At 31.8% G+C, this 27,605-nt stretch overlaps 1 protein-coding gene across 1 annotated transcript; it reads left to right on the top strand.

Moving 5' to 3' along the window:
- Positions 1 to 31: 31 nt before the first annotated feature.
- LOC134708531 (uncharacterized) lies at positions 32 to 27,150 on the top strand. The gene is made up of 22 exons (XM_063569151.1): positions 32 to 276; positions 539 to 600; positions 3,514 to 3,687; positions 4,275 to 4,391; positions 4,926 to 5,004; positions 5,735 to 5,816; positions 8,057 to 8,170; positions 9,250 to 9,325; positions 10,639 to 10,803; positions 11,589 to 11,656; positions 12,342 to 12,424; positions 14,169 to 14,272; positions 14,908 to 15,103; positions 15,690 to 15,814; positions 16,564 to 16,665; positions 17,793 to 17,913; positions 18,300 to 18,493; positions 19,882 to 20,134; positions 21,163 to 21,248; positions 21,721 to 23,045; positions 24,169 to 24,299; positions 25,483 to 27,150. The coding sequence occupies exons 1-22, from the start codon at positions 120 to 122 to the stop codon at positions 26,937 to 26,939; spliced, it is 5,271 nt and encodes a 1,756-aa protein (XP_063425221.1). The 5' UTR covers positions 32 to 119; the 3' UTR covers positions 26,940 to 27,150.
- Positions 27,151 to 27,605: the final 455 nt, after the last annotated feature.

Here is a 27,605-nt window from a genome sequence, read left to right as displayed (position 1 = left end):
CGAAAACTGGTTTCCTTATCTTTCACGCTTTCGCTTTCGATAACAAAACCAGTTTAACGACTTCCCGAAAATGGAGGCAAATGAAAGCGTGATTTACTAATAATATTTTGCAAATAATCATGGAGAACACTCAAGAATTGAGCAAAGACTCAGAGAGAAGAAAGCTTCAAGAGGATATCGAACGTCTACAAAATGTTATTGGCGATGATGACTTCAATTCTGATGAAGATAGCGATAACGATATTTTACATATCGACATCAACTCAAATGCTGAAGGTTGCAAAATAATCGTTTTCGTCACATACTTTGAATGTCACTATTGCAATATTTATTGTTAGAATATTAATTTACAAAATGAATAATCGATTTAGCTTTAAATTGTAATTAATGTCTGGTCAAAAACATTTTGTTCAGAGTTATCTCCCATTTGCTGTATTTATTCTAATCAATCATTTCTAAATCCAAAATTTATTCGTTAGTTGCACAAATGTATGAACTATTACTTTTCTTTTAAGTCTATTAAAATATCTTTTTACAGGCGAAGACGACTTTCGACAGACACCAGGTGGATTTTCTAGTCAAGCTGCATCTGTAATCCATGTAAGTTATACAAGTCCAAGGGATGCGTTGTAAAGTTGCATTCATAGATGACGTAGGAAAAATCAAGAAATTAGACTTTATTGAAACTATCTGATTAAAAAAAACTTAAGTTTGAAAATTAAAATAGAACAACAAGCAAGTCAACAAAAAGAACAGGTGTATATATCCAGGATGGACAACTTGTAAGCAAAAAGTTATTTTGGCACTTATCAAAAAGACAAGCACCAATGAGAGTCATTTCGGCAAAGTTGGTCAATTTAAATTAGCACCAAATGATAATTTTCACTTTTTTTTTGCTGTTTAATTATTTTTGATAATTTGATAGATGAATTTTATTTCATTCGTTAAAATTAATTACCACATCTTGTTCAGCAGTTAGAATACTATACAATTACTGTCTTTTGGTGAGGTTAATGTGTGGTTTTATTGACTTTTGAAAAACTGATATTCAGTTTTTCAAAAGTCAATAAAACCACATATTTACCGAAACAAAAGACAGTAAATGTTTTATTCCATATTCCGAGAGAAATTAATGTAATGGAAAATATTTACCAAAACCAATTGTACATCAAACGTTTTTTTACCAAAATTATACACGTAAAAGCACATGACGTTTTGCGCGGTGAATATCCTTTTTCCGCAGGTGAATATGCTAATTTATTCAAAATTCCATTCATATAGAAAAACCTACTAATATTTTATCAATATGGAATAAATAATTTTATTGTATGAAGTTTTCTCAATATTCTATGACTGTTGTTCTGAATAGTTTTCTTTTTTTCAATTAAGAAAAAAAAAAATTTAAAGAATCAAAATTCATTAAAAGTATTCATCAAAGTACTTGAAAAGGTGAAATCAATCATAATCTGAATCATGATTTAAACCAATAAACATGCAAAATAATCATATGTATATGAAACAGACAAAATGAAGGGTTGTACACACATTGATGCCTAATCTTGGTGATCAAACTTGCATCAGCGCAATGTACAATATAAAATTAGAGTAAACAGATGTAGCATGATATCTAATAAACATGATAAAAAACAAATGATTTTGGCCCCAGTTACATCCCATTTTAAAGACTTACGTTTATTTCTCAGTGCATGTACTTGTGTAACACATATTGAATATATAGAAGTTTTGTTTTACTGTCAGAAGTAAAATTACACTTTGAAAACCCCTATGATTATTATATAAGGGACGATTTAATTTAAGGTAGCACAATACAAAGATTTTTTCCCTTCCAATCACTAACCTTTGAAATGCTGTAACTTTCTTATGAATGCATAGAAAATAATAAAAGAGGTATATATAGATAGATAAAAGATTAATCTTTTAAATGAATGCAATATTTTTATTATGCAATCATTATGTAATTAATTATTACGTAATTAGTGGCAAAATCTAGGTAAGTTCACTTGAATGAATTTAGCTCTATCATCCCTTTTACTATACAGAAAATTTTAACAAAATCTTAATCAACACATCATGGGCTTCACAAGGGTGTCTCAGATTGTCTCTATGGTATTCCATTCTCTCATAAATCTCTAATTAGTGTAAACATCCTAACCACATAAAAGAAGATAATGTTTAAGTAGTTGTAAAATTTGTTAGATATACATTCTATCTGAAATCTGAGACACCCTTTTGGAGATAATGGCCATAGGAATAACATGTAATAAAATCAACCCTCTAGGGATACCTATGCAGAAGCTAATTTCATTTGAAAGTGGAAATTTGGTGAAAAATATTTTTTACACAGTAAACATTATAATTGGTTACATAACTGTTACATAATACTAACGTTGCATTAATTTGAAAGAATAATATGTTAGCTATCCAAAACTACCCTTTTTATAAGTTTTCAAGCATTATTAAGAAAGTTACAGCATTTCAAAACCTGGGAGTTGGAGTTATAAAATCTTTGTATTGTGCTACCTTAAGACAGTTCAAACAATTGTTATATATATGCTTATCTTTTTTTTTACCCAAAAAATGTTACTCTTATGGAAAAACTGGGCTGTTATATTTGTGACTGTTTTGAATTAAGGAGATCAGGTATGAACACTGACACTAAGTCAAGTAAATAATTTGAGAATAAATGCATATAATGTCATTTTATTATTCTTTTGTTCACAATATATATGTGGTTTTTGACTTGATTCTGACCAAATTATTATCCTTATGTTCCAACTATATATGATAATGTATATGCCGCTATTACTGTTGTTGTTACCAATTATGTAAATCAATTCATTGTATCTGATTTTATGCCCTTTATGGGCCCTGTAATTTGGGAAATAAAAATATTCTTTTCTATTCTATACTGTCAATCAATTTATTTCCATGAGCTTTTTTCTTCAGAAGTATTAGAATAAATTAAATGTGAATAAGCTAGGATCTCATTCATATAAATACCTTATGAAACTGATGAAAATAAATAGTTGAAGACTTCTAAAACTTAAAAAATATAGTATTCACAATAATGATTAGGTTTACATGAAACATTTTGCCGTAAGACTGTTAAGACTGGCAAAATGCCGCTGATGTTTTAAAATTCAAAATGCATTTAAATATACTTTATTTACATTTTTATGAGGAAGTGAATGAGAGAATTTTTAATGCCCACTTTTTTAAAGGGGCATTATATTTTTTGGTCTGTGTGTTCGCTCCTTCATTCGTCCATCTGTCCCAGTACAGGTTAATGTATTTGGTCAAGGTACTTTTTTATGAAGCTTAATTCCAATCAACTTAAAACTTAGTATGCACATGTGTCCATTATAATATCTATCAAATTTTAATGCTTAATTAAGGTTTTGAACCCAATTTTATGGTCCACTGAACATAGAAAATGATAATGTGGTGGGGCATTTGTGTACTATTGACTCATTCTTGTTTTCTTTTTGTTAGGATTCTGTAATTGTTGATGATGACAGAGATGGTGATGAAATTGTTATCAATTTGAATGAGAATGTTCCTATTGATCCTGACACATGCCTGGCCCTGAATAAAGCATACCAGGAAGTTCTACTTGACACACTTAGATCTATTGAGATGGCCCTGATAGAGAACAGAGATAAACAGGTAAGAATGAGAATGTTCCTTTTGATCCTGACACATGTCTGGCCCTAATAAAGCATACCAGGAAGTTTTACTAGACACTTAAATCTATTGAGATGGCCCTGATAGAGAACAGAGATTAACAGGTAAGAATACAACACACAAGAATTCAATATATTGCTCCTTGTAAATAGTATATGTTTTCAGATTTATATTGAGATGGCCCTGATAGAGAACATATTGAGATGGCCCTGATAGAGAACATATTGACGAAATGACATGCATAATTTTGTAGCAGACTTGAATATTCTTAAGTTTCATGCAGATAAAATTGATGATGGTCTTTTGATATTAAATAACTTCAGTTTTGGTTGAAAAAATGCATTGCTATGAAAACCTTATTTTAAAGTATTGTAAAATATCTAAGAAATATAGTTTTAAAATAAGATGAAATTGTGGAGGACTTATAATTGAAATTAAAAAGACTTATGATTGAAATTTAAAAAAAAATATGGTTGAATGGCAAGCACAAGCCAAGTTACATCATTATTATTGTATTTTTCCTTGATTTAGCTTGACCCATACGTTTATGTTTTTGTTTGTTATAACAGGATCGCATACAAGAAAATCTAGATGAAAATCCTAAGAGAGCAAAAGTACCTGACACTACAGGAAGAAGAACCATCACTAGCTATCAAAGGCCATTCTTCTCTGATGTATATGGAGATGTTAGTAAATTACATAACAATCTGATTGTCATACAGTTCCTTTGTCTTCATTTACAAGGATCTTTAAATTTTACCTTCTACTCTGTGACCCTCTCAGGATCTTAAGAATGAGACATAATATTGCATACATGTGTAACTTCAAAATATTTAAGGGAAGAATTTTTAAAATTGGTTGACACCATTAATATCAGAAAAAAATGGTTATTCATATATAGACAGCTCTACATGCTATTATATACATGTAGGTTTTAGCTATAGATATAAGAAGATGTGGTATGAGAGCCAATGAGACAACTCTCATTCCAAGATTCAATTTGTAAAAGTTATCCATTATAGATCAAAGTAAGGCCTGAAACAAGGAATCTTGGCTCACACTGTCAGCAAGTTATAGATCTTTTAAACTTTAATATGATGAACAAATGTAACAATATTTCAATATAAAAGATAGATTGTAAAAAATAAATTTCTAGATATCATTATATGATATGGATATCTACACTTGCATTTAATAAGATTCTTTACTTTTATTTGCAGGTTCCCCCACCTAACACAGATGTGTTTATAAAAAGGAGAACAGAAGAACAAAGACAGGATATCAGACCACAACAAGCATGTAAGAGTTATCTCTATAAAATCATTTTTAGGGTTTTTAATCTGATTGAATTATGGATTAATTGTTGACTTAGGGTCTGACAACACTGTTCAACCTACTTTATACTGTGGATTCATTTTTTTTCGTGGGTACCAATTTTTGTGGATTGAGGAAAACTTACATGTTCGTGGTTTTGCCGAAGTCTGCAGACAAGCCATGAGAAAATTGACATTCGTTGAACATTTAATTTCATGGTTTAATTGTTCCCATGAAATCTGCGAAAATCGGTATCCAATGAATAATAGTGAATCCATAGTATTGTGAATACTTTTTCATGATCCCTCTTATTTAAGTATTGTCAATATTATACATGCCTTAAAACATTTAAAGACAGAGTTTTGGTTGGTTGACAATATAATTATCAGAACAAAGAAGAATGGGCATTGCATGTGTCAGATCTTTGCAAGCAAAACATAAATCCAGATACACTTATTTAAAACAAATTGTTATGTTTTCTATCTTCACTTTAAACATTTATGATTTGTATGAAATCTCCATGTGCATGGAAGTATAGATTACTTTTGTTCAATGAGGCAAAATGGAAAGTTAAATTCACATAATTAACAAATCAACCCCCAAATATTTGAAATACCAGTGGATAATTCCTGTTGGAATGGATTCACATACTGGTATAAAGTATTGTACCATATTGAAAAATTATGAAAATAATTTTTCTTATTTCTTTTCAAAGGGAGGAAAAACATGAAAACTGCTATGAAGGAAGCTGTGTATTTAGATTCTCTGAGTCAGCAAACAAGAGATTTACTTAACAGGTAAATAATAGATAGCAGATTCTTATAGATTATGATAAATAATGGATCCATTAAAACGTTTAATCCCGCTGCAAATGTTTGCACCTGTCCTAAGTCAGGAATCTGATGTACAGTAGTTGTCGTTTGTTTATGTAGTATATACGTGTTTCTCGTTTCTCGTTTTGTTTATATAGATTAGACCGTTGGTTTTCCCGTTTGAATGGTTTTACACTAGTAATTTTGGGGCCCTTTATAGCTTGTTGTTCGGTGTGAGCCAAGGCTCCATGTTGAAGGCCGTACTTTAACCTATAATGGTTTAATTTTTAAATTGTTATTTGGATGGAGAGTTGTCTCATTGGCACTCACACCACATCTTCCTATATCTATATGATACAATTTTCAACTATAGGTACAACTTTTACCAAATGACAAGTGCCGGTATGTTCATAACTCATGGTTATGAATACTGTACAGACTTTGACATTGTGTAGTTATCTATAAAAGGCCCAGGGATAACACAATAAAATAAGAAACAGTTAAAAAGAAAATTTTAATTGACAGCTTGGTGTGGGTAGCACATGTTTTATCTGTTCTGTTCAAGGAAAATAACTAAAAAAAGTTTAAAACATTTCAATTTTTGATAATTGAAAAATTTAGAACAATTACTGATTTAAATTTAATAAATACCTGGCAAGAAATGTACAGTTAATGAGAGGAGAGAACTTACAATACCAGACTAACAACACCCTGTGTTTCTATGTCCCTAGCAATGAATTGCCCCCCTTTTTAGCTCACCCGACCTAAAAGGTCAAGTGAGCTTTTCTCATCACTTGGCGTCCTGCATCCGTTGTCCGTCGTCTGTAAACTTTTACTAAAATCTTCTCCTCTGAAACTACTGGGCCAAATTTAGCCAAACTTGGTCAAAATCATAATTGGGGTATCTAGTTTAAAATTTGTGTGGCATGACCTGGCCAACCAACCAAGATGGCCGCCATGGCTAAAAATAGAACATAGGGGTAAAATGTAGATTTTGGCTTTTAACTCTGAAACCAAAGCATTTAGAGCAATTCTGACAAGAAGTTAAATTGTCTATAAGGTGAAGATCTATCTGCCCTTTGTTGGGGTGCTGCCCCCAAATTAGTAATTTTAGGAAAATCTTGCAGATTTTGGTTATTATCTTGAATATTATTATAGATAGAGATAAACTGTAAACAGCAATAATGTTCAGCAAAGTAAAATCTACAAATAAATCAGCATGAACAAAATGGTCAGTTGATCCCTTTAGGAGTTATTGCCCTTTATACTAAATTTTTAACAATTTTTGTAAATATTTAGAAAATACTTTCCACTGTAATTATTTGGCCAAGTTCATTATAGATAGAGACTATTGTAGCAAAAGAATGTTCAGTAAATAAAGATCTAAAAACACATCACCATCACCAAAACACAATTTTTTCATGAATTTATCTGTGTCTATTGTTTAATATGCACATAGACTAAGGTGACAACACAGGCTCTTTTAATAGAGCCTCTAGTTTAAAAGACTAATCCCTTTGAATCGGGACATATGGTTGGAAAATCCCTTCAATGTATCATAATGTTTAAAACCACAAGTAGAAGTAGAAGTATTCCCCCACTTTCATCATGGGTTGGAGCCCCTCTTTTAATAAATGTCAGGATCTGCCATTAAACTCATAAAAAAATATTACAAAGACAATTTATAAAAAGTAAAGCATGTTTCATATAGTCAGATCACTGAGCAACATCAATTCCCATTTCTTGTTAACTGAAAAAAGAGGGACGAAAGATACCAAAGGGACAGTCAAGCTCATAAATCTAAAATAAACTGACAAAGCCAAGGCTAAAAATGAAAAAGACAAACAGAAAAACAATAGTGCACATGACACAACATAGAAAAATTAAGAATAAACAACACGAACCCCACGAAAAACTAGGGGTGATCTCAGGTGCTCCAAAGGGTTAGCAGATCCTGCTCCACATGTGGCAACTGTCGTGTTGTTAATGTGATAACAAATCCGGTAAATAGTCTAATTCGGTAGGTCACATTCATGAAAGGGAAGGGGATTGTAGTAACAACGTAAGGAACATATCCGATATCATTTATGAAACGATTATGCATGTCTTACCTTTTTTGTCCTGAATGTATGTATGAAACATGTGCAGCTAGACAAAGAAATAAATTAATTGATGTAACCTTACAGCTTTCTTTTTTCATATCATTGATCTTTGTTTACTAACAGAAAAGAGATATACTATGAGAAATTGTCAAACATGAGTAAGGAGGCCCATGGTGAAGAATTTGAAAAGTTTGTACAGAAAATAGAAGATATTGACACTGAAGTGAATAGGATAATGTAAGTATTGATGTAACAAGAATGATATTGTATTTGTTGCAATTTCATTATTTTAGTTTAGGATGTTGGATAACCTGTTTCAAACTAACAAGCTTTTTAAAGAGTTATATTATAAATTGATAGTATATAAATAAATGAACTAAAAAAACAATGGTCATGAATTATAGAAAAAATGGTATTTTTGTAGACATTTAGTTTACTGGTTAAACAAAAGTCTGCATACAAGCCTAGAGAAATATGTTTCTCCTTTAATATTTAAAAAATTGGTGGCTCCACTATACTAAAGCATTCATGAAAATTGGTATCCGACATACCAATATGAATTCACAGTAATAAATTGGTTTCCGACATACCAATATGAATTCACAGTAATAAATTGGTTTCCGACATACCAATATGAATTCACAGTAATAAATTGGTTTCCGACATACCAATATGAATTCACAGTAATAAATTGGTTTCCGACATACCAATATGAATTCACAGTAATAAATTGGTATCCGACATACCAATATGAATTCACAGTAATAAATTGGTACCGACATACCAATATGAATTCACAGTAATTTTAAGTAACATAGCTAAGAGGGTGATAGGACATATTGTTTCCCTGACTTGTTGGCAATCTTTTTCATCATTGGTAAATAGCTCTTTTACCCTCTGATTTATTTTTGTTAACTTTCTGAATATCTATGATATACTATATACTTATGGATTAAAAGGATCTACATAGTTGTATAACATACTTTTACAAAAAATATCAGGCTAATCTAAAATTTATGACCAGATTTGGAACTATAGTTATAGGCTATTATTGATTATCTCAACGAGATTGATTTTCGAAAGCGAGAAAGGCAATTGAGTTGAGATGACCAATGATAATCTGTTTATCCCTATTTTACCTATGACGACGTTGTCAATTTCATAAGCAATGCTACATGCCTGCTTAGTTTATAGCGATAATTATCAATCTCAAGCGAGTAGCATGATATGAAAAACTATCACAAAAAAAAGATCAATGGAAAAATGCACAATATAGCGATAATATAACATATTTTATGTGTTCTTTTTTTTTACAGGAATCTTCCCAAAGAAGAAGTTATCAAGAAAGCAGACACAGACAGAGTTGATTGGATGAAAATTTCAAACACAGTGGTATGTATCTATGAATAGATTATTCTTGCTACTGTGGATTCATTTATTTTTGTGGGTATCAATTTTCGTGGATTGCTGAAAACTTGCATATTCGGGGATATTTGATTTCGTGGTTTAGTCAATCTCTGTATACAAAGCCTATTGAAAATATGACATTCGTTGAACATTTGAATTCGTGGTTCACCTATACCAATGAAACCCACGAAAATTGGTATACAACGAATAATAATGAATCCACAGTATATTATAAAATCAATTTAAAGTTTGCTTTATCATTGAAATTTATTTACATAATACTAAGAATAGGGACTGTATATAAGTGGTTTTTATCTGTTTCTCCAATACAGAAAGCAGCTCTTGTAATCAGTTGGTCTGTTTGTCCCTCAGAAAATCCTTGGTTAGAAATATTTTATCAAAATTGTCTGGGCTTCTGTGAAAAAAAGATGATTTTATATTTGGTTTGCAGTTTGATAAAACCTCCAAGAAACATATTGAAGTACCTTTTAAAAAAAATATTTTTTCAGTATAGTTCTTTGTTTGGTTCTTTAGATTTTAGTTAAAACTCTGATAAAAGAATTTTGCAAACTAGGAAAAATATTTGAGGCATGTTTTGACTTTCCAATCTTCATTAATTCAGGAGTTATAAAAAAAATCTTATAGCAGTAAAAATAAATTGGAAGCATACTACTACTAAGAATGAAGCTATTCAATAATAAAAAAAAGAAGATGTAGATCTGACAAATTACTCACAAGTAAAGATAACTTACATTAACAAATTGTATAAGTTGTCTTCTGTCTTGATGTGTACTGAGCTGTTTTAGGAGGAAATCATATTGTGAATAACTTGTATGCATTTCAAGCTCATTCCCTGTTTTAAACTGTTTTCTCATTTGGTGTGTGTTTTCATTTCAAACTGGATCCCTGTTTCGAACTGGTGTCTGGATTGAAAACATACAGGATATTTATTTTTATTTTTCTTGCATGTGATGGTACAAATTAAACATTGCTTTTACTTCATACTACAGTGTAACCTGCCTAATCTGACATCTGAGTATTCCAACATCCTGCATTAACCAACACATTTTCTATGTCCCAAAATATGCCTATGCTTGCAGAAAAAAACTTGTGTATTCCGACACCCTGCTTAATTCATCAGTAATTTCTGGTCATCAGTATGTCTGATTACACAGGTTACCCTGTATATCTAAATCTCTGTTTTACAATAACTACAATTATATATTTTCCAGCAGAATTCTTGTTGACATGTCATATGTTTAGCTTGTGGCATATATTAAATTTTATGTATTTTTCAGTTGAAAAACTTACGTGATCCAACAGAGTGCGAGTTGTATTGGAAAAATTCTCTAAACCCTGATATTAATAAAAAAGATTTTGGAAAACTAGAGAAAGATAAACTGAAAAAGCTAGTGGATAAATATGACAATAAGAATTGGATTGCTATATCTAAGGAGCTTGGGGTAAGTCATTTTAACCAAGAGAAAGAGTTCTTTTTATGTATATTCATAGTCTAATGGAATCTGGAATACTGTGGATTCATATATTTTCGTAAGTATCAATTTTTATGGATTAAAGAAAACACACATTTTTGAGGATATTTGAAAAATCATTGTTTTGCCATTGTTAGCATACAGTCAATAGAAAATTTGTATTTCGTTGAACATTTGACTTCATGTTTGACCTATACCAAAGAAACCCACAAAAAGTAGTATCCAACAAAAGAAAATATCCATAGTTTAAATCATTAAAATCTTCATTCTAAAGACTTTCAACATAAAGTTAATCAGAAGGTAAAGCAGGTGTACCTCTCTCAGTTTGTACTTATGTTTCTAGAGAAAAAAACGTCCCTGCTACTTATAATCTAGTGACACTTATACATGTTATACTACATATAATACAGTGATATTTAAGGACTAGAAATATAATCATTTTATACTGAAGCCATTTAAGTTTTGTTAGAACTGCAAGAAATATCTATCAATTTAAGACTAAAATGCCTTGGATACTGTAAACCAACTTATTTTCATGCATACATTATTTCACTTTTAAAAACTCTCTATCTAACTTCACAGCATTTTTTTCTCTCATTATTTTCTAAATATCTTGGTGTACAAAGCCTACAAATTCACACTGATTTATATTTGTGTTATTTTTCTACTCACTTAATAAATCCTGCACCAAAAACTTAGTTGGTTTACAGTATATTTGTTGTCTCATTAAAATTGTGTTCCCTCTTCTTTTTCAGACAAACAGAACACCTTTTCAATGTTTTCAGTATTATCAACAGCATTTGAATGAGTTATTTACCAAAAGGTAGGAATTGATTTACTTTTTGATAAAGGGGTTTAGGGGAGAGTGGTTGTCACAGTCCATGGATCTTGAGGGGGTGTGTGTGTGTGACACAATCCTTGGAGGTTGTCATATTCACCTGAAGAAGACACTTTGACTTAAATTATCCCATTGATAGCTCAAACTCCCAAGGGACCAGAAAAATTTGTTAAATTTATCAGTAGTTATATCAGTTTATATAATGTATAATTTTAAGAATCAGGTTAACACCTCCCATGATGGAGACCTTCCATAAATAATGTTGGTAGGTCTAGCCTTAACTCCTTATATTCTGTTAATTCTAAACTTCATTATGATTTTAATTTTCATCTTATCAAAATAGACCTCCTTCTGTGTATTTGCATCCTTTTAGATTCACTTTTTATAGTTGCTGAAAATTTAATAATAGATTGTGTTGTTACTTTGTACTGTTGGAAAGACATTAAGTGTAATCAGTTGTTGATATTCTTTTTTGACCAATTACTTTTCATTAAAAAGTCATATCATACAATTATAAGGCAGGTAATCATGTTGCTAAAATAAAAAATAAAAATCTTGCTTTGGGAAATGATAATTTTTTTCACTAATCACTTTGACTTGGATCATTTGCACTTCTTCTTATACATGTATCTATTAATCAAATTACCTGAGATTTATTATATTTTTATAGGGATTGGACAGAGACAGAGGATCAAATTTTATTAGATGTAGTAGATAGCTGTAGAGTTGGCAAAATAATTTCATGGACCCAAGGTTAGAAATATTCCATTAAAAATCTATCAGAGGGTAGGATAGGATGAAATGATTTTTTTAACATTTTTTATTCTAAAGATATGGTATAGATAAATGTATCTGGTCGGATGAAAGATAATTTTCTGAAATAGATAGCAGGATGCTTATGTCCACATTAATAATTGATGGAAGGAAACCTAAAATAGACAGAAAAGTTCCTTTGAGATTGATACAAAGATACTTGACCTAAATATTGTAGAATAGCAATGATTTTTAATGGTTTATTTATTCTAAATTTCTTATGTGTTAGCAGGTGTCAAATTTAAGTTTTTTTTGTGTACTGGTCAGCTTCATCAACTGGTCCTGCAAAAATTACATTCATTTGACAAACACTAATATAAATGATATATGCTTACTTTAGATTCCTTGGCAATGGGTGCTTTCCTCTCCTTTATACCTATAATTTTTTTTGTGCTGTTCTGATTGTTCATGGACAAGTACAGAATCTAATTTTTTATCTAGGATTGTCACTGCAAATTTTTTCACATGTTAAATAATTCATTACATTGTGATTGACTATATAATTTAACCATTCTCGATCTTTATCCCAAAATTGTTGATATGTTTCCTTTTTTTTTTGATTTCATAAACTTTATTTGGATCTTTCTCTTGAATGTCACTTATTTTATTTTTTGTCTATGGAGTATATTTTAATTTCAACCATATTTGACTTATTTTATGGCTCTTTCTTTTAGGACAGGTAAGCTAATAAAACAAAATGGGCGTATGACATTTGCGCCGATTTTGAAAATTTTCATTCTTTCATTTGCGCCGATTTTATTTTTTCATTTGCGCCGATTTTTTATTTGCTCCTAATTAGATTTACAGGTAAAATAATACTTGTACATGTACTATAACATTGGTAAAATTTGGTTCTGAATGTTTTTCATTTATGTTTAAGATAATTTTGATTCATATTTTTCTGCAACTTCATTGTAACATGATAGACATATTGCACACTGAAACAAGCCGAGGAGACAATTCTTTAATCATCAAGGGCCATACATATCGGAAGATAAGTGTCCTGAAATATAACAACATATCTTACTAATGTACTATAAAACTGTGTAAAGCCAGAGTCACCACGGATTTTATTGTCAAAACACAGATCGAGCATAAATATGTGGCAGATGTCCGAAAGACAGAGGCTAAAGAACTACGGTTACGGCCAGGGAAAATGTCTGGAGTTGTATCTTGTAGGCCTTTTTCCACCTCCCCACTGTGAGCAGATGACAACAGTTATATACATGTTATGATTGACAATTCATAAATTTGTACAAGTGGCTAATGGAAGAGGTCTATAATGTTAAATGAAGAATAACATGACTTGGATGGAGAGTTCTCTCATTGTCACTCATATCACATCTTCTTATATCTATTCACCTGTAATTTACCTGTAAAAAAATCGGCGCAAATGAAAGAAAATATCGGCGCAAATGAAAGAAAAAATCGGCGCAAATGAAGTGCAGATCGGCACAAATGCAAAACGCCGAACAAAATTTGTCAGTCTTGTATGTTTCTGTAACACAAATGTTTTAAAAACACATGATAATACAAAAATCACTAATTGCAGTACCTGTACATCATTGTTGAAATATTAATGAATAATTTGAAATTTGTCAACATACCACAAGCTTAATTAAGGAAATACATATTAATTGAATAGGAGATGGATTTAAATTATGACTCTTAATTTTCTTTTTAGTGTCATATTTTATCGAAGGCAGAAGTTCAAATCAGTGTGCATTGCGTTGGGCTCAGACAAACCCAGAAATTAAACGAGGGAAGTGGTCTGATGAAGAAGATACGGTTGGTGTAAACAATTTAGTAATCAATGACCTGAGATCAGGCAGAGATAATAATGTACATACATCTGTTTGTCCAAAGTTGGTTTCTGTTCTCTAATAACTTTAGTTTGCCGCTACCAAATGTTATGAAACTTATTCACAATGCCTATCACCACAAAAAACCAGATCAAGTTTGAATGTTGGTAGTGTCATTTAAACCATTCTTGAGTTATGCCCCTTTATAAATGGAAAAATTGATAAAATTTTCATTTCCATTTTCTAACTTAGGTTTGCCTTGACCAAATTTTATGAAACTTACACATAATATTAATTACGAAAAATACTCCGATCAAGTACAAATTTAAGTAGCTACACTTTTACGGTTCTTCAATTATGTCCCTGTATACCTTTATATGACATGCAAACAGGGGCATCATTTGTGTCCAATGGACACATTCCCCATTTAATTATTTTGTAAAGATCTATAAAATTGAGAATGGAGATGAGGAATGTGTCAAAGAGAAAACAACCCAACCAAACATCAGAAAACTATACCATTATTATTTTTATTATATTTATTAGACTTGTCACATTTTTTAGACTCGGATGGTAACACCTGTTTGTTTTTATTGTAAAATTTGATGGTTTTTCTTACAGAAATTATTATGTGCAGTATACCTCTATGGGGAGAAAGAATGGGAGAAGGTAGCTGAATATGTACCTGGTCGTACTATCCCACAATGCAGGGAGAGGTACAAGTCATCATTAGATCCTAAGTTACGACCTCCAGACTATTGGACATATGAGGAAGATAAACGGTTGTTAGTAATAGGAGAACAACTTAGAAAACCAGGTATTCTTATTTTTTTTATAAATGTATATTGCCATTAATTCTAAGAAAAGGTGCATTCATATTGGTGGATGGTGCCTCTGTTGAAGAATGGTGTAAGTGATTCATGGATCACTTACCATCTGAGTTACCTCTCAACTCTAAACTAGCTAGCTTGAGACCCTGCTTATGGCAAGGTTTTGTTGAATCGGAACTCATTGAAAAAAAATATGCGTCTGGTTTTCTCCACTACCTGACATGATAAAGCTAGTTTACTTAGAACAACATCAAACAAACAAAAAACAGTAAATTTAGAAATTTTGTGTGCATTTATTGTTTCTGTTTTTAAAAGAAGGACAAATGTTGTATTTAATATTAAAATGTGAGTTTTAAATATTGTGATAATCACCCAGTCAATATCTTGAGTTTGGTTCAATATTTCATTCCACTAGTATGCACATGACATTACACATTATAACAAAATTTGACGTCATTCCTTTACACTTTTTTTTTATAGAAATGACGTATTAAAAGTGACCTCACACAAACATGAGTAAATGACAGGTGAAGCTTTAGTATCCTTCCTATTTAATACTTAATTTAATTTTAGATGGGAAAGTACCATGGTCTAAATTAGCAGAAAGGTTACCAGGTCGCACTGATAATATGGTTCTCTCTCGGTTTAAGAAACTAGAAGAATGGAAGGAGAAATGTGGATGGTTAGAAACACAAGATGTAAGCTGAATGATGATTGTTTTAATTTGAATCTGTGTCCAAGGTTTACATCAGCAATATCTTAGACATGTACTCAAATCAGTGCTACATAATTATATGGAGGGAAGGAGGGCTCTTAGAATTGTAAATAATACTGTGGATTCATTTAATTTCATGGGTTTCATGGATAAAGTCATCCACGAAAACCACGAAAATTGGTACCCCACTATTAAAAGTACTTTCACAGTATTAAAAAATATTTATTACAAACATTATCTACCAATCTGAAGAGCACATTACCCAGGTCCCTGATGAAGTATTTCTATTTACTGAATTGACCCCTTCATCCCAACAAACCTTGCATAGATATCATCTGGTTCCGAAACGGAAATCAGGGTTTTAAGGATGCACAAGAACAGCTAACCAGTCACATTTATGGTACACTGGTTTACGATTTTTTTATTGCAGAAATAGGAATCAGAATATGAAACATGAATCAAAAATACTGTTTAATATTTTCTTAGTTAATTGGTAAATATGAGGTCTACGGAAATAATTTTTAAAGTCAAATTTGTGTATTTTTTTATTTGAATTTGCAAAAATTCGGTGCCATCAGATCCATAAAACAACTTATTGAATGAAATCATGAGCACATGGGCAGTTCAATTATTTTTTGGAGAGAACACTAAAGGAAACAGTGGTAATCTCTCCTCATTAGAGTAGTGTAGACCTATCAAACTCTTTTATTTTGCATCTTATATTATTTTCAGGAAAAGACAAAAAAGGATCTTGGCTACATCGACCTAGAAGCATTGTCAAAGGGAAAAGGAGAAAGATTTGGAAAAAGACAACTTACAAAATCTAACGATAAAGTAAGGTTATAATGTACCCTTCAGTATTACCTATTATAGAGCAAATTTAGGGAATACATCTAGTGTCTACATTTTAAGCTCACCTGGCCTAAAGGGCCAAGTGAGATTTTCTCATCACTTCAGTCTTGGCGTCCATCGTCGTTGTTAACTTTTACAAAAATCTTTTTCCTCTGAAACTACTGTGCCAAATTTAACCAAACTTGACCACAAACATCATTGGTCTAGGAATCATATCAGACCTTGGTCTTAAATACTACTTTCTGAAATTATTATTAATTCTAATATGACGTGCTTTGCGCTTTGTGAACAACACTGTGATAAAATTCTTGATATATCTATACTTAGTGCAGACTCTGAGATATACATAAAAATTTCATTAAGGGATGAAAAAAAGTTTGATATTTATGTTAAGATTTAAAAAGCTACCAGTATACTAATTTAAGTTGCAGTATAAAAACAATGAAAGGTCCATGTCACAAAAAAATAAACTTTTTTGTAACTATCTTAATTCATATAATATTTTATTAAAATAGATTTCTGAGGTAGGTTTTGTTTTCTATTGCATTATTTGCATATTAACTGATTTCAGTGAGTCAATATGGCAGCTCCTTAGTTACGAATTGTTAATATTGGGTTTGACGGTAGCTTATGAGAAAAACATGTAAATTAAAAAATTGTTAATTTTGGATTTGACGGTAGCTTATGAGAAAAACATGTAAATTAAAAAATTGTAAATATTGGGTTTGAGAATTTAAAAGAATTAAACATATTTTTTCTAGCGGTCATTCAAGAAATAATCAATTCAAGTTAAAGATTTATTTTTAAAGTTTAAACTTTATCTAATAGGGAGTAAATAAGAACCACAACACACAGCATTCCCACCCTTGCTTAAGTTTTTTAATGACCATATTTGTACTATTAAAATCGAAATAATTCATGAAAGCCATAGATTTGTTGCAAATTTACACATGACCTGGGCCGTGATATTCGTTAATTTTATCCCTCCCTTACGCTCAGGATAAAATTTGAATATCACGACCCAGGCCATGTGTAAATATCCATCAAATCAATGGCTTCCATTAACTATTTCTAAAACGATTCATGAATACATGAACTTTTATTTACAGTCAGTGGTGGTGGATAGACAAAATCAAGAGGACTACAGAAGATTATCTAAGGCACTATCTAAGTTACCTGTGGTGGAATATAGATATGATTATATAAAGCAACTAAAGGATACGCGAGAAGGTAGGTCCATTCACCTCATAGGTAAATGATAAGAGAGAAGGAAGGTCCGTTCATTTCATAGGTAAATGATAAGAGAGAAGGTAGATCCATTCACCTCATATGTAAATGATAAGAGAGGAGATAGGTACCTTTTGGGGATTTTATACAATTTTTAGTAGATTTGATATCAGCTGCAAATTCTTAGGGACCAAAAATGATGAGAATCAAGTACACAAACTAACATTTTCAGACTATTGTGAAGCCAGAAAGCTCCAATGAACTTTAAAAGTACAAGCATTGTAGCTGAATTGCCTCCCCTAATATCAAATTACTTTTGAATTATTAGCTTTAACGTAAATAAGATTTACATAACAAGAAAAAAAAATTAAACAGTCTTTTATTTGTAGGTAATTTGGTTGTACCAAGACCACCACTAATGTATCGTTACACAAGAAGATTGACCAAAAATATATGGACTCGTAAAAAACACATGAAGAATTTAGTGGAGAAACATCTTTCAAGTTTAAATGTTACCAAACCAGAGGAGAGAGTATTATTACCGGAAAAAACTGCCCAAGAATTCAAACCATTCACATCACTGGTAAGTAGTTATAATGAGTATTTAAAATAAACAAAGGCACTGTATACTGTTTGTCTGGAAAGATGATTTTTTATGATAATTTCAGTGGCGGATCCAGAACTTTTCCTAAGGGGGGGGGGGGGGGGGGGGGGGGGGGGGGGGGCGCTGACTGACCTAAGAGAGGGCCTGCTCCAGTCATGCTTCAATGATTCCCTAAATAATCAACCAAATTTTTCCCACACAAAGGGGGGGGGGGGGGGGGGGCAGGCACCCCAGGGCCCCCCCTGGATCCACCTATGAATTTTCTTAAACATTTAAAAAATTATAACATAGCTTTTGAGTACACATCCTAAAAAAAGGAATAAATTGTAATGTATGTCAGCTAATTGCCAAAGACATGTTTAGCAGGTTTCCCCTGGGTCAATTTTCTTTTTAGCCACCTCTTTTGACAAAACAATATATTTTTTCGTTATTTCAAATTTTTTCGCAAACTAAAATAATATATTTTTCTTACAAATTTCCCTTCTACAAAAAAAATCTGTTTGACCCATTAATGTCTTTCATAATTCTTCAAATCTTTTATTTTAATCTACATTGTAATAGATAATCACTAAACATGTACTTTTCAAAAGATGCTACAAAATTGAAATAGTGATCATGACTTTACAATATTTAAATTTAATTACAAACAAAAGTGAACCAACGCCTGTTGAATCTGTTATACAGTAGAGTGCATAAAGTGGATACCTTGGGCATGCAGGGTCTTTATGATAGAAAACATAAAATGTAGAGAGTCTTATAACAAAAAAACTTTAGGGACTACTGCAGAAATTTATTGATCAACATGTTTCGGTGATGTTTAAATATTTACAACCCGATTTTGTACTTTAGCATGATTTTATGTACTGTTTTTATCCTGATAAAGGTGCCCTAGGCACCGAAACATTCCGATCAATAAATTTCTGCAGCAGTCCCTAAAGTGTTCTTGTTATAAGACTCTCTACAATTTAAATTTGTTTGCAAAATGCAATAATGGTAACCACCAGCATAAACCCTGTGTTTACTGATGAGTCTTATGTAGACAAAACGCGTGTCTGGCGTACTAAATTATATAATCCTGGTACCTTTGATAACTATTTAGGCTGTTCAAATTAACTCCTACGTCATACGCTTTTTCTAATGAATACACATCTGTGGTAGAATACCAATTGCAATATAAGGGACAATATATTATATTTTATTGAATTGATTTTGAAGTCCAAGTAAAATAGTTCTTCTGAAAAGTTTATAACTTTTTTCTACTTCTTATTTTGTTTTCAATGAAAAATCAGCAAATAAGAGAGTTTTTATTTAATTAAAAGATGTCCAATGGGTTAAATGTGATTGTTAATGCATGTATCTTTTTTTAGAGTGAGAGGCAAATGAAGAAAGTCCAACGTATTTTGGAGAAGAAAAATCCATGTGAAATTTCCGTTAAAGAACTGCTTGAAACAACCAATAAAGAAGCCCCAGTACCGAATGAAACAGTCACTGTCAGACGTGACAGAAAAAATCGCCTTGATGCTGAAATTGAGAAGAAAATTATGGACATATTGCAGTTTAAGCATTGTTATATTACTAAATGGAGGAAGCCTTGTGGTCGTCCTAAAAAGTTTTATTTCTGTGAGTGAATATAGTTTTTATGAAATTTTTATTTAGAAAACACCAGCCCAGTTTTTGTCAAGCCTACAACTTAAGTTGCAGAAAGCTAGACTTAGGGATAGTCACATGTCCATTGTCCTTGACCTCATTTTCATGTCATTTGTCAACGTTTAGTTTTCTTGATTAAGTCTGTTTCTTAAAAACTATAAGCTATTGATCAACGATATTTAGTGTATTGAATGATTGTGAGGTGTACACATATTTCTTCTGGTTTATATGACATTGACCTAATTTTTTGGGATCATTTTGAGTTTATGTAATAGTTGAAGCACAGCTTTATATTTAGAACTATAAACATGATATAATATTTTATAAAGAGTCAAGAGCATGTGCACACTCGTTCAGAAAAGTATTTGAAAGCTTTTTGTACGAATGCAAATTTTAAGATTATATAATGGTATGATAGTCATTAAGTCTGAAACATTTGGTTTCTAACAATAACTTTTAAAAATTAGGGGACAAAAACAAAGATTTCATGTTTCTTGATAATAACTTGAGTATAAGTCTATGGGCCTGTATGAAATTTGTACCACAAAGTTACATTCCTAAAAAAGAAATAATGCAATTGCAATTATTAATCTTGCATTTTAGTCTGCTCTTCAAAAATGGCAAAAATGAATGCACAAAATAATTTCTAGATTAACAGTACCACAAGACCATCCAGCCTAGACATGTTTCTTAGCCCTACTGTTGATTTTGAAAGTATTGTGATGTTTTCTTTAATGCATATAAGATGACAGTTTCAGGTTTTGATAATTAATAATTTGATTTTCAATGGCGGTTTTCCTGTGCATAATTTTTGCAAGCACATTAATTTAACTTTGCATTTTTACAAGTAATCAGTGATTCACAGCAATAAATCCTCACAAAGGAGTGACCATTGTTGGAAATATATATGAATATCTTTATATCAAGGAGAGCTACACAGTATCTCTATTTTTTTGTTAACTGTTTTTTAAAGTTTTAAGACCTTTCTCTTGTATTTTCAGTTCATCCAAATGGGAAAAAACCTTCAAAATTTGAACCAGAAAACACAGTACAGTTGAGTACAGTGACATCTACCTTACTTTTCAATGTAAGTGACAATTGGTTGACATACATTAGAAAGCAGATTGCTTGCTTATGATGTGTAACAAAAAAGTGATGGAAATAATATTGAGAATATAAATGGTGATTATGTCAAAGAGACAACAACCCCGGCCAAAGAGCAGACAACAGTCAAAGGCCTCCAATGGGTCTTCAACACAGTGAGAAAACTCTGCTGAGGTGGTACTAAGCTGACACCTAAATAAAATTGTGTTCACAGTTACTTTTGATGTATTATTATCTTCACGACAAAATGCCCAGATTTTGATTAAATAATACAAGGGAGATAATTTATCTCTGCAATTACTCTTAAATTTGAATAGATACATGTAGGTATTTTGTTTAGATAGGTATTTTGTTTACTTTAAAAAGGAACATCAAATTCACCATCACTTTTTATCATATTGTTTTGCTGAAATTGCTAACTTATTCAAAAGTAAAAAATATTTTTCAAATTTTAGGCCTTAGAAATAGACGGGAAGAAAGCAATGGAAACTTATCCAACTCTTATTGCTAAACAGAGGAGGCTTTTAAAACCTGTATATGAACTTTTAGGAAGATGTTTCCCTAAAGCACTACCAGCTCCTTCCCCAGTAGTACAATCAGGATCACATGGAAGTGGAACAAAAAGAAAAAGTTCAACTGAAGACGATGAAACTTATAGACCAAAAAGAAAAACACGTCTTACACCTGCTACTCCCATTGAAGAAGGAGAGCAAAAATTGCCAGATGAAAGTATGAGTAGAATAGTGAATAACATCATAGAAACTACGCGTCGTGATGTTCTAAGGCAAGACAAAGGCAAGCGTGCGTCTTCCCCAACCTCTTCAGATGAGACTCAGTCACCCTTTAAACCATTAAGGAAGAGAAAATCAACTAACTCATATGTGATATCTAATCAGCAGCCAAAAATTATAACTGTCAATGTTAATCCAACTTCAATTAAAACAACATCACAAATGAAAATGCCCAAAATAGTTCAACTGAATACGCAGAAATCAACAACGGGTCCTGTTCCAACAGCCCTGATAACAAATGCAAACACTATACAAAATAAACCTGGCCAGCAAATTGTTAAACTGGGGCAATCTCATCTACTTGGTGCTAACACATTAAAGCCTGGTCAGACGGTACCTACATCCTCACCACGTGTGATAGTGTTGAAACAGGCACCAAGAGCACAAGGACAAAACAGGTTTCCTGTATTACCGCCTTCTGTGACAACAATTCGTGGATATGAAGAATTGATGTGTCAGACTAACTTATTAAAGGCAAGAGCAGGGGACAAGTATAATCCCTATTTCTACTTTGAAAAAAGTCAAGTATTGGAAAATAGAGTGAACCCTGTTATGAATGAGAGAAATATTGAATCAAGACTGAACTTTGTTGATAAAGTGGATCGTGCAGTAGAAACAGGAGCGAGGAAGGTAAATGCTGTATTAGCAGGTAGGGCTAACAGACCAGACAAAGCTGGTAGTTGGATGCACCCGAGGAAAGATTTGTTAAAAGACCTCAGACAGTCAGAAGAGTATATCAAAATGAAAAGACGTTTTGATGCTCTATTTATGTGGCCAGCTTTCTTATCTCTGTTAAAACCTGACGAGGAAAATTTCTTTGATAAACAAGAACAGGAAAAAAAATTGGTTTCATTTGATGAGTTTATGGAATTGGAGGAGGAAGAAAAAAAACGAAAATTGAAAGCAGAAGAAGAGAAAGAAAAAAAAGAAGAAGAAGAAGAAGAAGATATTAAACCTGCAATGGAGGTGGAAACTAAACCAAAGTCAAAGTAAGTAATAAAATTATAGAAAATGGACTAGTAACCGAAAAGTTCTGGTAAACAAATAATAAGTTAGTCAAACACACATAATGGACTAGAATCTTTAAAAAAAAAAATCAGTCATACATTTGACAAAAGGATCTAAACATTAACCAGAGTGGACTTAAATCAAGTAAAAACTGGATTCCTGCACCAATATAAACTGCCTATTGACATGGCCAAGGGTGCTTAAAATGCTTAAAATGGTGTACAGACACAAACAATCAATCATTCAATCTGAATAGAGGCTACTAGTTGTATCTCAATAGAAATTCCCTAAATCTTTTTTTATTTTAATTTAAACTTTAACTTCAAGTTTAATTTAATAAATAATTGATGCAAGCTATAGTATAGCTTGCATCAATTATCTCGATTCTGATTAGTACAATTTAGGTATTTTCTATGTCTGATGTGTATACGGGTGAGGCAATTTTATAGGCTCTTCCATGAACCTCCCTTTTTTGTTACTAAAGAAGTAAATGGCTGGCACTGTGACTTAACAGAGGGGTGAGTTTTGAACAGTCAGCATGAATGGTTTTTGTATCTAGGTCAAATATGTCAATTTTGGAATGCAACACATTACAGTCATAATAAATGAATTAGTAACAACATGTGCATCATTTAAGAGTTTGGAAGTGTTTTAAGTTAAAAAAATATATTAAATAAATTCATCATAGATACCAGGACTAAATTTAGTATATACACAAGACGCGCGTTTCGTCCACAAAAGACTTGTCAGTGACGCTTGAATCTAAAAAAGTTAAAAAGGCCAAACAAAGTACGAAGTTATTAAATGCATGCCAATTTGATAAAATTCATTATTGCAGTAGTCAATATAAGCATGTGCAAAAAAAATTATTGGATTTAGAGCATGGGTTTATTCATAAAGTGAAAGAAGCATGTCATATTGGAATTGTTCTTAAAATAGTCACTGTCCAAAAAACATTTACAGCACATTCAAAATTTTGAGTTTTGGTCTGATTGTGTATGGTAATTACTATTTAGATTGATGAATGTCAAGACTTTCTGCCTTATAAAGAAATTCAATAATCATTCGTACAATACATGTTTTAATATTTTATTTCTATTTTAGATATGCATCAATGCGTGGGAAGTTGTTTGTATATTATAGACAGAAAGCTCGTGAAAGAAAAAAGCTAATTTCTGAGAAGAGAAAAATGGCTAAACAAATGCAGATGAAAAGTATAGCAGAAAAGGGCTTAGGTGATTTACATTATATATAAAGTAAAACCAAGATTGTTAATATCTTCTTGTTTAAAAAAACTGGTGTAGAGATATGGACACCCTTTAATTGGTTTCATCCTATTTCATTGGTGTGATTTTTACAAATCTACAAAGTTAAGAAAACCTTTTTGCCGTAGATTTCCCTTAGAATCTATATCACAAAAATGTCTTCTAAATTTGAATTATTCCTTGAATAAACAACATAAAAATGAATCTAGACATTAGTTAGTTTACCCAGTTTAATAGATGACCTCTATGGCCTACATTTCTTATTTATTTAAATACAAAGTGAAATGTTATTTACTGTAAGAATGTATCAGCTTCCTACAGAATTGCATTTCAAGTAAATTTATTTAGCTTCATGTTTGAAGTTCTTGTGGTATCGATTTATCTAGAGTTTTTAACACTAAATCGAAGTTAAACTGCTTTTCTGTTAATAAAACTGTCAATTGGTATAGCATGATAATTCTCCTTGTCCAGGGTTTCCAAGATACTGTATTTATGTCCCCTGAATATCATGATATTGACCACTAATATATGTTTCATGTGACATCTGACTGGAGTATATATTGATCAAGTTCAGACAAAAGACTTCATTGTTATGTGGAATATAGAGCTGAACATTCTAAGTGTACTACTGTATTGTACTGTTGTTGGTTAATCAGTGTGACTCTTCTGAAATCAAACAACAGAATTTCATGAAACTTTGAAATGATATGTAGATGTGCATATTCACAAGAAATTTTATCTGCTTACTCCTGTTCTCATTATGAAACTTTGAACTGGATGAAATTTTGTTTTGTCAGTGACAGTGTCGAGTGTGGGGTATTTGAGCTAACAAAGCTCTTTAATTAAGTAAAAAGTAAACCTTGTGTATATACTTCTCTCAAAATCCATAGTGGCATTTTTAATTCCTGAGGATTTAAGTAATTAAACTTTCATATCTAAACTTTTGTGAGCAGAATATTATTCTTAGATGATTTAACAACAACAAAAATCAGGTAGACAAGTGAGTAATACGAATGGTATGAATTGAACTGTTTGTTTCGAAAAAGTTATGTCAACTTTCTAGACTCTAAAACTCACTACAAAAGTTGATATTTTTACAGCATTTTTACCATATATGTTATTAAATAAATAAACTTTATGTTATTTTTTTAAGAAAAAATCAGAGCTGAGAGAATGGCAAAGGAGAATGCATTTAAACAGAAGCAGGTTGAGAAGTGGTCAAGTTTGGTTGGTCAGAAACAGAGTGCTAGACTTATTGAGAAACAGGATGATAGTGATTATGAAGAGGATCGCACAATTTATATACCTGAACTGCCAATGAAAAATAAGAAAAGACAGAAGCTTAGAAGTCTCAAAGCACTGACTACTGTTATGGAATTAAAGAAAAAAGGATCTTCAATCACTCAAGCTTTTGCTGAAATGAGAAAGAAGAAAGCTCTTAGATTGCAACTGAAGAAATTTAAAGCTTCTAATACTGAAACTGTTGAAACATCATCTCCAATGAAAAGTCTTGTGTCTCCTCCTGGGTATGAGATGGTACCCATGATGATGTCACCAACTCCACCTGGATATATGATGGTACCCATGATGATGTCCCCAGGGGGCACTACAACTGTACAACTGCAACAACCAGCAACTTCTTCGAATTCTAGTCCGAACAAAGTGCTTCAACCAATGTATCTTATGCCTCCCTCTCCCAGTAGTACTCCTACTACTGGGGCACTTCCATATCCGGTTTTCTTCATGCCAAATTTGTCTGGAATAAGTACGTTCAAAACAATAGGACAAGAAAATTCAGGTGTACCAACAGTATCATTGCCACCTCATACAGCGGGCCAAGCTATTCCCACATTATCATGGCCACCACATACAGCAGGCCAAGATGTCCCTACAGTATCATTGCTGCCTCATACATCAGGCCAACATATTCCAATAGTAGCATTACCACCTCAAACAGCTGGCCAAGATATCCCTACAGTAGCATTGCCACCTCAAACAGCAGGCCAAGATATCCCTACAGTATCATTGCCCCCTATGTCATTACAAACAATGGAAGTGGATATTCCAACAGTGCCATTACCACCTGTCACATCAGATCCTGAGCAGACGACACAAGTTAATGCTCCTCCTGAACAGTCAATAGATACATACAATTCTATATTTCAAAGTGGAAACCTTTCTCCTAAAATTATAAGTGTTGTTGGGGCAGACAATACTATTGCATCTCCATTTAAATCAACTGTGTCAGAAAACTCTGAAACATCACATGTTTTTCTTGGAACTGTTCCTGGACAGGGAAACAGTCCAATGTTGATTTCTGTGCCTAAAAACAGTGATATGACTGTGAAGCAACTAATTCAGATGATGGGAGATCAATCTAGACAAGCTTCTGAAACAGCAATTGAAACAATTGAAATAGTACAAGATGAACCGACAATAGATGGAAATAAATCTAGACATGCTACTGAAACATGTACAGTGATGGATACAATTGAAATAGTACAAGATAAACAGAAAACAGATGGAAATAAGTCTTTACTTGAAGAATCGGAAGGAGATCAAAACTTTGAGACAAATACAAATAGAACTGATTCTACTTCAGAAAATTGATGCAGTATATTTGATTGTTGACAGACTACTTAGTTGCCATACAGATGATGAACAAATGAGAAAAATTGTTCATTCTGTTAAAAAGTTATTATTATTGATAAGTTTTATTGTTCTGTTCAAAGAGCCATTCATTATGAATTTAAGATTGTTAATGAGAAGTTAACCCTGAGATTATTGTTAAAATTATTAATAAATTAATCATGAATTATTATTCATCATGCCAACTGATATTTTTCACACACAAAATAATCACAGAAAAAAAATCTTTTATAAACCTGAACTGTTAAAGACTGGCATTTTTGACAAATTTGAGAAGTTACTCAAAAGCATAGTTTTTATGGTAAAACACATTAATGTTAAGGCATCATCCACAACTAATTCTTACCTTTATACTTTGGTGGTCTATTGCAGTTTCAGTAATGGTGATATATTGTTGGTATTTGGCATCAGGTTGTTAAGGTCTAAAGGAATCTCAATAGAGACCCTGGGTTTTTCTATCATGCTCCAATGACTTTGAAGATTGCATTAAGTGACTTAAGAGTTTGTGATTTGTTTCTTCCAGCTTCATAATTAGGTGTCTTATGGAGAAATGCTCACAATAAACTATTGTAATTTTTAAAATGAAGATATTTAGTATACCATTTCATCATTGTTATTTGGTCATGT

This window comes from Mytilus trossulus, chromosome 2 (assembly GCF_036588685.1).
Source record: "Mytilus trossulus isolate FHL-02 chromosome 2, PNRI_Mtr1.1.1.hap1, whole genome shotgun sequence".
Classification (NCBI taxonomy): domain Eukaryota; kingdom Metazoa; phylum Mollusca; class Bivalvia; order Mytilida; family Mytilidae; genus Mytilus; species Mytilus trossulus.
This window is presented reverse-complemented; position numbering and strand designations above follow the sequence as displayed.